The sequence below is a fragment of the Lycorma delicatula genome, chromosome 13 (genome assembly GCF_047948215.1).
Source record: "Lycorma delicatula isolate Av1 chromosome 13, ASM4794821v1, whole genome shotgun sequence".
NCBI lineage: Eukaryota > Metazoa > Arthropoda > Insecta > Hemiptera > Fulgoridae > Lycorma > Lycorma delicatula.
The window spans coordinates 36,492,251-36,505,314 of NC_134467.1; the positions used below are offsets into that span (position 1 = coordinate 36,492,251).

The following is a 13,064-nucleotide window of genomic DNA, read 5'->3' on the forward strand; positions in this document are numbered from 1 at the left end:
GTGTAATGAGCCAGATCATAGTGGCCACTGTTTCACCTGTGGTGAGGCCGGTCATCTACAGAAGGACTGCCGGCAAGAGGAGAGGCTCAGTGTCCTTCCTGTCGGTTACATGGACATGAACCGTGGGTAGGGGATGCAAGGCTTCACCTGTGACATGAAGATGTGGTACCTGCTCAGTGGTGATAGGTGTCTGAGGGGCTCAGTGTCATCCAGGAGGGGTGGGAAGCTTCAGCGTCCCACCATCAATGATTGGATAGAGACTCCTTCACAGCGCCTCTGTGGGAGGGAATGTAAGACCGTATTGCCTGCCAGTGAGGGATCCTCTTGGGGGGTTCCCCATTAGTAGCAGGGCATTAAGACTGGAGACCCGGTGAGGGAACCCCTTTGGGGGGTCCTCTCATTAGAGGTGTGGCATGTACTGTAAGACTGAGTCCTGGCTACCTGGGCAGCCGATGTAGTGTTCTGCCGAGGTTGTTAGAGGCGAAGGCACTGCCTGAAGCTCAGTAATGCTTAAATGCTTGTTCGGACAACGGGGGGCGGGATAAATGAAGGCGAAAAAAAAAACATGCAGCCAAACTCTTATTATATACAAACAGTTTTTATATTAGATAATGCTATCATAGTCAATCTTTTTTTTTTGCATAATTTACAGTTAATTCAGTGATAAATCAAAATTTTTTTACTTACTCATATCATCTTCTGTTGCTTTTTCATGATTTACACAAAATCTTATTACATATTTATTATCCTTTATTTTTGCTGGTACCATATGTAGTTTACCACTTGCATTAATATTTGCTAATAAGTCTTGTGTTAATACATTTTCACCTTTCAATCGAAAGCAGACCAAACCACACTGAAAATTAAAAGAATGGAATTTATAATTAAAAAATATATTGTGTTACAGTTTGAAAATAAGTAAGTCAAAAAGAAAATTAATGATAGCGAAATGTTAGTAGGATAATTGGGAATTAATTATTCATAAATTCGTACAATAGTATGACAAAATTATGAAAGTTTTTGATTTAAGTCGGATGAAGTAATGCTATTATCAAAAGTAGATAAAAGGAAAACCTTATATTAAAAAAAGCAAAATTAGTTTGTTAGTAATATATATAAATAAAAAATTAAAGAAAAATATTTGTTTTAAGCTTTTCTGAAAAACAGAAAAGAGAATAATATAGGAAATGTAGCTTACAAGAAAATGTTGAAGATTAGTTAGGTTAATAATATTAAAAGTGTAGTCATAAAAAAAAGTAAGATAATGGAAAAAATGTATTTTCTTATTCATTTGTTATTTTATTTCTTATTTTTAATGTGTATGTTGCAATCTGTTCAACAATTGAACAGTCAGTAATCCCCTCCCACGGCCCAAGATGAAGATGATTTGTATGACATGTAAACGAAATATAGACTTGTACAAACTCAGGCTGACCATTCCTGAAATGTGTGGTTAATTGAACCCCAACCACCTAAGTACAGCTGCATCCACCGTGTAGTATTCATATCCGTATAAAAGTAACTAACTTTTACGAGGATTTGAACCTCAGAACTTTTGATTTCGAAATTTACCTGTTAAACAAGTGATTTGGGAAAGTTTACCACTAGATCAGCTCAATGGGCTAAAGAGAAAAATTTTGTCATACTATGTTAGTAAGTTATGTAATAAACAGTTAATTAAATTGATGATACAGTTGTGTGGAAAGTAAAAACTAGAGAAAGACAAAGAATGAGATATATGTTCTTTATATTTTAAGTAATAACAGGTTCTTCGCTCTGTTAAGTTACTGATGGCAACAATTATTTTTAATGCAAAGAAAAAATACCATGACTGATTAGGATGTGAAGTTTCTCATGAAAGTTAGATACACTTGCTTTCTGCCATTGAGGTTGGTGTTATATAAAATATATAATCAAGGATGTAGGATGTAGCAATATATTAAAGGTAAAAGATTTACCCACTAAGAAAGAATTATGATTCAAGGAAAGAAACCAAAAACTTAAAACAAGAATTGGAAAATATTTAAAAAAAATATGAATAGCATTTTATTTTTAAAATGTTATAACATTTCATAACATTTTCCAGGTATATCAGATTAATGATTTATTTATTAATTTTTGAAGTTATGTGGTTAACAGTTTTTAAAAAATCCAATCTGTGTGTTTAGATTTTTGTTTATTGTTTTTTTAAGTTTATATAATTGTAATTTCATCTATTTTACATTGGACAGACAGGATGTACATACATCCCCAGATGTAAGGAATGTATACAGTGATTACACATGACGGAATCAAATTTGAACAATTTTGAGCTGTGTAAAATTTATAAATATAGATAATTTGATAAAAACTATATATTAAGTAAATAAAGACAGCTTAGATCGAATATATCATTTCATTACAAAATTTATGAGCGCATTTAATAAGACTACATATGTCTTTGAAGATGCTGTTAATTACCTGTGTAAATTGCTATAGAAGAAAAAGTTACAATATTTTGTAAGTTAATTATTTAATATTTTGTAATTCTAAAGTATTGTCATTTTTTTTCATTCTATCCAACAAATAATTTAAAATATTTAAGTAACTAGTTTAAATGACTTAACAGTTTCTTTGCACAACAGGAATGGATGATTATTATTATTATTATTAGTTTTAGTTACTTTATTTATTTTAAATAAATTAAGTGCTATTTACGTGTTTTATCCCTTTGTACAAGTCGTGATAAATATTTTGTCATGTTTGTTTGTTAATTAGTACATATATGTTTTGTTTAAATAAGTCTTAAATGTTTATTTTCAGGACTTATTAAATTTTATTTTATGCAAATTAAACCATAAAAAATCTTGAGTAATATTCATGCTTATTATTTTCTTTATAGATAATTTCCAATGTACAGTTTATCCAAATATTTTTTTTTTTTTAATAGTAAAGATTATTCTGATGTTAAAACTAATAATTAAATTTTTTAATGGTATATTTGTATTATTCATTTTATTTCTTACAATTTTTTTAATTATATGTAAATTATTTTACCGTTATATAATCTATAGGTTGTGGTTGTACTGTTATCCTAAAATGCTAGTCATAATTTGAAATCAGAGTGATTTCAGATCTATATAAATTTGTTTTTTTATTAATTTCATCGGATCGGTGGAGTAAATTCAGAATTTATTTCTGCCGTTTGTATGTTAAATACGAATATGGTACTTTTTGACATTTCAAATTGATAAACAACTCCATTTTATAAGATAATGAACCTCTTCTTCAAAAAGCCTTTTGGTGATAATTGTTAGCAAGTTTTTCAATGGAATATCAAGTAATATTACTAACTATTTTTACAGAAACTACTATTAAAGTTTCTGCTTTAAAATGATTAGAAAACCTTTTAAGTAAATAATTAAATAGTTCATTTGATATAGATTGAGTTTATTGTATAATAAATTGGTTTTATCAAATTCTGTGTGCTTGTAAATCTCATTATTTTATTGTGTTGCGTTGTTAGTTCTTATGTTATATGAAATTACAGTATGACCCTGCTACAATATGGTCGTTCGGAGAAAACGTATAGAATATTACTTTACAAGTTATAAGTCGTTGTTAGTTTGAAGATAAGTGATAAACAAAAAACAAAAATCCCAATTGAGTTAATATTATAACTATTAAAATATTATCGAATGTTTCAGTTAAAATTGAGAATATTTAGTAATAAAATAAAATGTAGAAAAATAAAAATACTGAGTATAAAATAAAGTACCGAGTACATATTTACAGTACTTAAATTTTTGCATCTGGATTTCATTTTAAAATATTTTTTTCTGTATAATAAACTACTCTATTATACAGTCTTTTAAGCATTCTCCTCTATAAACTAATTAGAAAATACAGTACTGTAGTGACTGATTTGAATTCAAAATACTGTAAAATAATTTACAGTATTACTCTATTAGAACACATTACTACATTAACACAAGGCATATGATGTGTTGTGTTAATGTTGTAATGTAATGTACTAATGTGTGTTTACGTTAATGTACTGCTCCATTTACATCATCATATATCCGTGTGTTAGCCTAGTGTGCAATGTTCATTAAACAGAAGATAATAACCTCTCCTCTCGATGGTTATTTCTGCAAGGAACTCCGTAGTGATAAGAGTGTTTTATGTATATTGTATACACAATACTGTATTTGTATGTGCAATTTTATGAAAAAGTAAATATGATTTTCATAATAAAAAAAAATTAATTTATTAACTATTAATTAAAGTATTTAAATTAATAAAATAGTATTTACTTACTCGAACTATATTAAGTACTTCAAAACGATCATCTTCACGAACGAGAGATTCAAAATATTTTGCTTGTTTTATATGATTTCTTATATATTCTTGTAATCCACAGATACCATATAACCTGAACACAAACCATAATTTTAACGCACGAAATCTTCTACTTAATGGTATATGCCAATGTCTTCTATCAATAAAACCGCATTGTTCATATTCGTGTTTTAAATATAATGGGTCGACTATTAAACCGGACGTCAATTTTATTCGATCATCTACCCATAATGCTGCTGCATCGAAAACTGTTAATAACCATTTGTTTGGATTCGTATTAAATGAATTAGCATATTCGATACCGTTCATTAATGGTCTCATTTCAGGACAAATGAATGAACTACCAGCATATGCACCATCCACATGTAACCAAAAATAATCTGGTCGTTTTCTACAAACTGGGCCTAATTCTGTTAAATTATCAAATGCTGTTTGACTTGTTGATCCTAATATCGATGAATAAAAAAATGGTTTAAGTCCTTTCGCTTCGTCTTCTGCCATTGCCTGAAAAAGATTATTATTTTTTTATTAATCTTTGATTTATTTGTTAATATATTATTTGAAATGTCTATTCTTAAATAAAGATATTAGATCATTGTATATGTATGTATTAAATAGAAATAGAAATTTGTGGAAGAAAAGTAAACAGATTTTTTTTCTTTCTAAAACTCAGTTCTGTAATCAAAAGATTATAACTCTTTAATTTAATTTCTTTGAGAAGCTACACATTGTCAGAGATTGTGTTTTTACTTGCAGTGCTATAACTCCTTGAGTAGGGTCATTTTATCTAGTCTTTGTCATATGGTTTTGGATATTATGAAAAGTTTCAAAATGTTGATCTTCCTGGTGAATTTCCAGGATAAAAAAGAAATCAAAGATTCAGATCAAGAGATTAGGACATAGAACTTTGTGTTTCGTCTTTCTTTGTTAATAACCTCGTTGACTCATAATGCTGTGTGTTTAGGAGTTTTGCTATGGTGCAGCATCAGTTGCCTTCAAATGTTTTACGACATACAAAGAATTTTCTTTTCGTTTTGAAAAAAAAAATTATTAAATGGCATAATTTCTTCCATTTAAATCTTTAATCCCTAATTTAATTATTTTTTATTTTTGTTTTTGTGGGTGAAAAACGCTTTTGCGTTGTCATCGCTCAGACACAATATATGTGTTGTAATAAATAAAAATGTGCAATAACTTTGCATTCATACTGCAATTGGCATGAACAGCTGAAACTCACTACAGTAATTCAAATATTTGAATGTAAATGGATGGCCCTAAGAAATTGTAAAACATGAGGTAACAATATTTCATTATCCCCTAGAGTAGTTTGCATGTTAGCCCCTAGGTTAAACTTTTAATGTAATGCCGTATAACAATCTACAATCTACAAGAATGTGTTGCTCTGGTAGTTTGGCAGTCACAGCGAGCACAAAGGGTTGCATCCGTTTACGTCATTGCATATCAATGAGTGAGCCTAGTGTGCCCTATTCGTAAACGGCAGATAATAACTTCCTCTCGATGGTTATTTCTGCATGAGGAACTTTATGCTGATACACTGTTTTTAATCGGGCAAAGTTTATTGTTCATGGTAGGATCCCATTCATTTTGCCACTCATCGTGAATTACCCTCTTCAGGAAACAGACAAGATATTTTTAGTGAGATTTTAATATTTATAAAATAAAATACCTTTTCTAATGTTTCTGGTGAAACACTTCCATCATCAGTTACATCCAATGTTTGTAATTTAACAAGACATAACTTTGCTGCTTTTTCAACGCAAGAATGTGATTCTTTACTACAATATGCTACTAATAATGGTAGCAATTCTGCTTTTCTTTCGTCTTCAACGTTATATTCTTTTTTTAATGCTTCTAATGCATTGTGTCTTGCAGCTAATAATACAACCATTACAATATCGCTTGCTGATCCCTGGAAACATATAAAATAGTATATAAATTTATAATTGTTTAAAACAAAGGTGGTAAAAATGTGAAAAAAAATAAGGGTAATGAGGAATTAAGAGAACACAATGTTATCAGAAGTGGTCGAATTTTGTTATTATAAATAGCAAAATTATAAAATATGAAGTATTTTTACCTTTTTTCATCCCTTTATTGTGATTTTTTTTCATGCATATACAGTTTGTTATTATGAAATATTGATTGTAGAATTAGAAAGAGATTTTTGAAAAAATCCTTTTAAAGTAGAATGCTTCTTGATAGTGAAACATGTAATGTATGAAAAAGGAAAAAAATAGAGGCAGTTGAAATATAATATAAAAAAAAAATATATATATTATTAATGGGGAGGGATCGAAAAGGTTTACGTACTAGGTTTTTGGGCCAGTAGAAAGTTATTCAGGTTAGGTTAGAGTGATGATGAAGAAGATATAAAATAGTTCATTAGTGATGTAGAATATTGTAAATCAATCAGTTGAAGCTAAAAGATTTGTATAGATCAGAAAGAAATGAAGAAAATCATCAAATCATTCAACTGATATAATTCAAAATAAAAGAGAAATTAAATTTCAAATTTTGTCACGAATTGAATGTAGCTCTTTGAATGTTATATTAAAGAAATTAATGAATTCTGTGATCTAGGAAGTAAATTTCATAAAGAAGAATAAATTAGACTTAGAGAAAGGATGTAAAAGGTGTATTATTCCGTAAATATAATAATAATAATAATAATAGATTGAAAAAGTGAATAAAAATAAAAATGATTAGGAATTGTTAAAACAAGAAATTACTGGTTATAGTGATCTAAAGATTAATATTTATTTTTAATGTAAAGTATTGTTAAAAATGAAGAAATCTTAATAATGACTTTACCTGTATGACACCTCCTCCTTTATCTGTTGACAAAAATTTCTGTGGTAATCCCAGAGCTTTTGCTAAAACAAAAAAAAAAAAAAATTAAAATAATAATAATTGTAATTAATTTACTCACTTTTAATATTTAACTATATATTATTATGTTAATATTAGATAAAATTAGGTGCAGTTTTGATGTTAAAAGACAAGGATGCACTGGTATCCCATCAGGTTGGTCTAGTGGTGAACTCATTGCAAATCAACCGATTTTGAAGTTGAAGTTCTAAGGTTCAAATCCTAGTAAAGGCAGTTAATACAGATTTGAATTCTAGATTTTGGATACCGGTGTTCTTTGGTGGTTGAGTTTCAATTAACCACACATCTCAGGAATGGTCTACTTCAGACTGTACAAGACTACACTTAATTTACATTCAAACATATCATCCTCTGAAGTAATACCTTATGGTGGGTTCCAGAGGCTAAACAGAAAAAAAAGAGAGAGAGAGTGATTGAGGGTGCACTGGTGCTGAAATGCCATTCCGGTACTGCTTTTGAGAGAAATAAAAAATTATCCTGCCACATAAATGTTTCTTAAACTTAGTCTGACGTACGTTTTATTTTAACAAAGTATTCATTATTATCATATATCTTAATGAAAGATATTATCACTTCCTTAAATGGTGTGCTATAAAGGACAGTGTTGTAAATAATAAAAATTAGATCACATGAAAACGGTTCTTGTTTTTGGATATTCTAGGCAAGTGGTGGCAAAATAAAGTCACTAAAAATGTTGTTCATGAAAAAAGTTAAGCATATGATTTAAAAAATTAGGTTTTGCTTTGTGTTGTGTAAATTTCAAAATAAATTTGTATTTTTGGAAAATTTACAAGTGCATCCCTGATTAAAGGTAGATAACATAGTTAAGTATAAGTGGTTTAAAAGAGCGGAGAAAGTGAAAGTTGCTTTTTTTTAAAGCAATAATGATTCACAGCCATTTTGTGTGATAAACGTAGTAAACTTACTGGACTGAATATCAATTGTATGGTAATATAAAGCAGTATATTTGAGAATGGCAACAGAAAACTCTCTTCTTGTTTGACACATGATGCTTGTTCTTAAGAATGATCGTTCTGTTTGTAAGAAATGATTTTCGCCATTTCAGGATACCAATAGTAATCATCAGTTGAGAAAGGCAACAGAAAACTCTCTTCTTGTTTGACACATGATGCTTGTTCTTAAGAATGATCGTTCTGTTTGTAAGAAATGATTTTCGCCATTTGAGGATACCAATAGTAATCATCAGTGTGTCACTGGTATGAAGTTTTAAAAAAAAAGCAGTGTCAGTATTAAAAAAAAAAAAGTTATAAAAAAAGGTTTAAAATAATAAATAATATTTAAAAAAAGGTTATTGTAATGTCTTTAATATTAACAAGTAGTATTTGCGTTTTGAGTCGGTTAGTGGTAGAGCATTAAGAACGAGATACAACAAACTGGCTATCCAGTTTGAGTAATGGTTAACATGTTCTTCATCACAGATATTTTTATAAATTGAATTTCTAAATCTAAAAATAAATTTCGTTGTTTTGTTTTATTTTAATTTAATTACATATATTTAAATTTTATTTCTTTTATTTATTAATAATGAAAAATAATAGTTCTTAACAATAAATTTATTTAATTTTATAGGAATATTTAATTAATGATTTGTTTTTACATTATAGTTTCTATAATAGAATTAAAAATTATATTTATTTATTAATTTATTATTATTATTGATTTTTTTTTTGTTGAAGTTTTTATTTTTATAATTATTTTATATTAATTAATGTAGGTGTATTTCACTATCTGATGTTTAATTTAATGATGGTACTCTTTCTAGTAATTTATTAAACATGTTTCTTATTTTATGCAATGAAGATAATTATTTTAATAGATAATATAAATATATGTTGTATATAATAAGATATTATTAAATAAAATGTAATTATTATTTGTTGACTAGTAATTTAATTTATAAAGTAATGTTTAAATAATGTTGTATAATAATTTTAATTTGTTCTTTTAGTTCATGTGTTTGCCACTAGATGGAGTAAAGCCAGTTATCATTAATTATTATTTGGTAAAATGATGCAATATGAATGTAATTTAAAAATACTTTTATGTCTACAAAAACACACACACACACACACACACACACAAGCTTGGTATTTACTTTCTATTTAGTTTACTGTGAAATATATAATTCTTACTTTATTTTTTATCTAATTAAAATTACTTAATTTTTTTTTTGCTTTTTATCATATATTTTTAATTTTAAGTTTGTATTTTTTGGGTGGGATTGGCTGCTTTAGTGTTAACTATTAATAAATGCCAACAGTATATAGAGAATATACGTCAACCTTCCATTCATTTGGATGGTTCTGGGTTCAAATCTCAAGTTACACAAAGCATTTTTTAATGCTACATTTGTGCTGTTATCATATTCGTTTTATAAAGGTTTAAATGTGTATAGTAAATTTCATCCAATATTCTCTCGCTTTAAAGTAATCAATGGTAAATATTTTATTAAGTCTGATTTCACGCCTCACGTTCAATTTACAGGATGTTGTTACATGAAATGTTTCATGTGTTATTAAGAAATAACAAGGTGTAAGATAATTCAGTTTATCTTTTTATCCAAAATATGTTTCTTTTGTTTTTCCCCTATTCTTTATCCATTTATTTTATTATTTTTTTGTGATGTTATATTTGCAAAAAAAAAAAGTTATTTTTTTAATTCATCTACTTTTTTTATTGATTTATATTTTTTGTTTATATATACATGTATTTTGTAACAGTTTTTGATGATGATGTGTTTGACACAGGAAAGTGGTGTTTTCGGGTTGCGGTAAATGACCTTATACTGTAAACTAAAGGGGCTAAATAATAAGAATATTTTTTTTCTTTACTTACCATACCAGTCCATTACAATAATTTCTAATTCTGTACATGACGGTCCGGATGCCCATGAAAAACCAATACAGTTAATCATATCAGATAACATATCTCCTATAATACTTGGGTATGAATTTCCAGCTGGAAAATATGCATGGAACCTTGGATGATTCCATTGTACCATCTGTAAAAGTAAAATAATAATAATTATAAATAGAAAAAAAGTTTGTTATTAATCAGAAAAATAAAAATATTTTATATTAAATTTTGATTTAATATTTACTAACTGTGAAAAAACGTTTTCAGGTTTTTTATTATCTTCTTGTAGTCGAGTATTTATAGCTATAAAGGACATCTCCCACTTTCCAATCAGCAAATCTTCTATCCTGCCAACTTTCCTCCAAGTTCCTACTCTCCATTGCCTCCATCACTCCAGACATTCACTCCTTTGTAGGTCATCCACATTTCCTCCTCTCTCCTGGAGTCCATTCCAACATCCTCCTACGCCATCTATACTATTTTCTTATTTATTTCAGATAATATACATTATCTGAAAATGCCCATATCATTATAATCGTGTTCTCTCCAAAACAAAAATCACTGTACTGGTTACCCCCGATTTTTCTTCTTATCTCGTCATTGCTTATGTATGCATTGTAGAACCTCCACGACTCCTGTGCAGCACATGCATCTCTACAACAACCTGCCCCATCTCTTTATAATGCCCCAAGCTTGTCTGTACGATAAAATTCTCTCAATAACGTTCTTGTACAACCTATACTTAATTGCTTTTCATATCCCTTCAGAATACCGCAAAGAATTGCACGTCTGGATAGTCATCCGTATCAAAGCTATACAATGATTTATGTCTTTTCTGCTATTTTGATCCTGTGATAATATAGAGCCAAGGTACTTACAAGTTCTCACATGCCTCAATGATACTTCGTCTTACTAAAATAATAACTCTACTTTTATTATTATTATTAAACAAACCCTATCATAAATAATAAACCCTACTTTTATTATTATTATTTTTATTAAATTAAAATTTAAGAAAAAAGCGTTCATTGTCTCCATCCCAAAAATGAATCTTTTTCATTACAAGTGATCCTATACTTGTCTTTTCCATTAAATGTCATTGTAAGTAAAAGGAATTGTACGTAGTTTATCTTGATCCTTTAATTATTTTATTTATAAACATCTTTAAAAAAAAAAGAAGCTGTGATAGATGGTTGAAGACAATAAATTTTTGTAGGAAAAAACCTTTTTTTTTTTGTAGGAAAACTATGCATTATTCACGTATTTTTGCTCGCTAGAGAGGAAATATATATTTATATATTTTTTAACAGTTTATCAATCACTGTATTGACTAATATAATTTAAGTAATTATAATATTAAAACCACAGTATACATTGTATTAAGAACATTTACCAACTGAACGGTTTCGAAGTATTCACTTCATGATTAGCATTGTAAAATTATAAATCGCACATAAATTAAATCAGTATATCATGTTTTGTCAATTAAGATTAAAAAACTTCTTTATATACCATGGTATGTAGCTCTTTGAGCAATTCTTATTAAAATATTTGATAGATTATGATAACAGTTCTACCAATTTATATAATCAACTATCATATTCTGTTTGTTTATTCATTAAGTTTATATTTACTTTTATATCTACGATGTAATATCTTTCTACTACATTAATTTTTTCTATTATTTTTATGTATTTCCATTACCTTCTAATTATTATATGAATCTGTAATTGTATGCTTATTTTTTTTATAAGGTGGTCGGTTATATTGAAAATTTTTTATTTCCTCTTTTGTCATTATTAAAGTGTTCTGAAAACCTCGTAATGAAAAATCTGGTGGTTTTTCTTATACATATAATATGATATTATTAATTGCATTTAGTTTTATATATAATGCGAAGTTCAAATGTTATTTTGAAAAATATACTTTGTAGGTTTACCTTGTTTATAAGAAATATTTTATTTATTTCTTTGAAACATATTCATTGGTTAATAAATTTAATATTATAATTAATTAAATTGTGCGTGTGTATATATATATAATTCATATAAGTTAGCTGTTGATAATTATTAAAAAATACATTTTTTTTTTAGAATTTGTAGTACTTTACATTGAACATAGTAATTGGAAGGGATAAGGTAATTGAAACTTCTTTTTATTCCTGGTATCCTGACTTCCATGTAGGGGGTCTGATTTTCATCCACCCTAAAACTTTTGATTTTGAATCCCAGTTAGGTTTACAATTTTTAAAAAGGAGCTGCAAAAAATCACTCATTTAACTGTGGTTAGGTTTGTATAAATATCTTTAATATGTTTGAATTAATGACATATTGTTACTTTATAGTAAAACCATGTTTTTATTATAAATAGTTGTTTAAAAATTATCGATTGCTTTGATTTTAGTTTCGATTTCATTATTTATTAATTTTTTTTTTTTAATCTTTATTCTCTCTTCCTCTTTATCATCTCCCCCTTACACTCTACACTGTATGTCTGCACATGAAATAAAATAAATATTATATTTTACTTACCCCTTTTAATATTTTAGATTCAAAATCTTCCATAACATCTTCAAATTTTTCTGGTGTCATTGGCGCTTCAGTCGGTAATAACGGTTGAAGGTAACCTGGTTTAACATCTGGTGTTACTCTTCTTTTACCTATATTATTCTGGTAATCGACCATATAATCGATTAACTCTTTACCACGTATTCTAAATTCTTCTCCGTCCATTATTTTAGGCTGGAAAAAACAATTCATTGTAATTAATATCAGATTATTGTTGTTAAAAACTTTGTGTGTGTAAAAAAAAGGATTTATACAAAAAAAAAATTGAAAATTAATAATTTTGTATATTTGTTAGTAATAAAAATTTTTACTCTTTAATTTTATTCAGATTTTAAGGGTTTACAATGTGGTTAGTAAGTTGAAAACCCC

At 27.7% G+C, this 13,064-nt stretch overlaps 2 protein-coding genes across 10 annotated transcripts in view; one reads left to right on the forward strand and one right to left on the reverse strand.

Annotated features, from left to right (window-relative positions):
- The window catches only part of Ns2 (nucleostemin 2), a 235,825-nt gene that overhangs the window by 11,028 nt on the left and 211,733 nt on the right, over positions 1–13,064 (forward strand). The gene's annotated exons all lie outside the window — the stretch shown is intronic.
- Positions 1–13,064, reverse strand: part of LOC142333989 (aromatic-L-amino-acid decarboxylase-like) — a 39,713-nt gene that overhangs the window by 6,997 nt on the left and 19,652 nt on the right. For both annotated transcript variants that reach the window (XM_075381653.1, XM_075381654.1), the window contains exons 2-7: positions 12,660–12,869; positions 10,108–10,273; positions 7,174–7,235; positions 6,029–6,271; positions 4,300–4,845; positions 688–856 (exon numbers count right to left, since the gene is read on the reverse strand). In XM_075381653.1, the coding sequence (XP_075237768.1) occupies positions 688–856; positions 4,300–4,845; positions 6,029–6,271; positions 7,174–7,235; positions 10,108–10,273; positions 12,660–12,860 (1,387 nt within the window). In that variant the 5' untranslated portion in view covers positions 12,861–12,869. The remainder of the gene's footprint in view (positions 1–687; positions 857–4,299; positions 4,846–6,028; positions 6,272–7,173; positions 7,236–10,107; positions 10,274–12,659; positions 12,870–13,064) is intronic.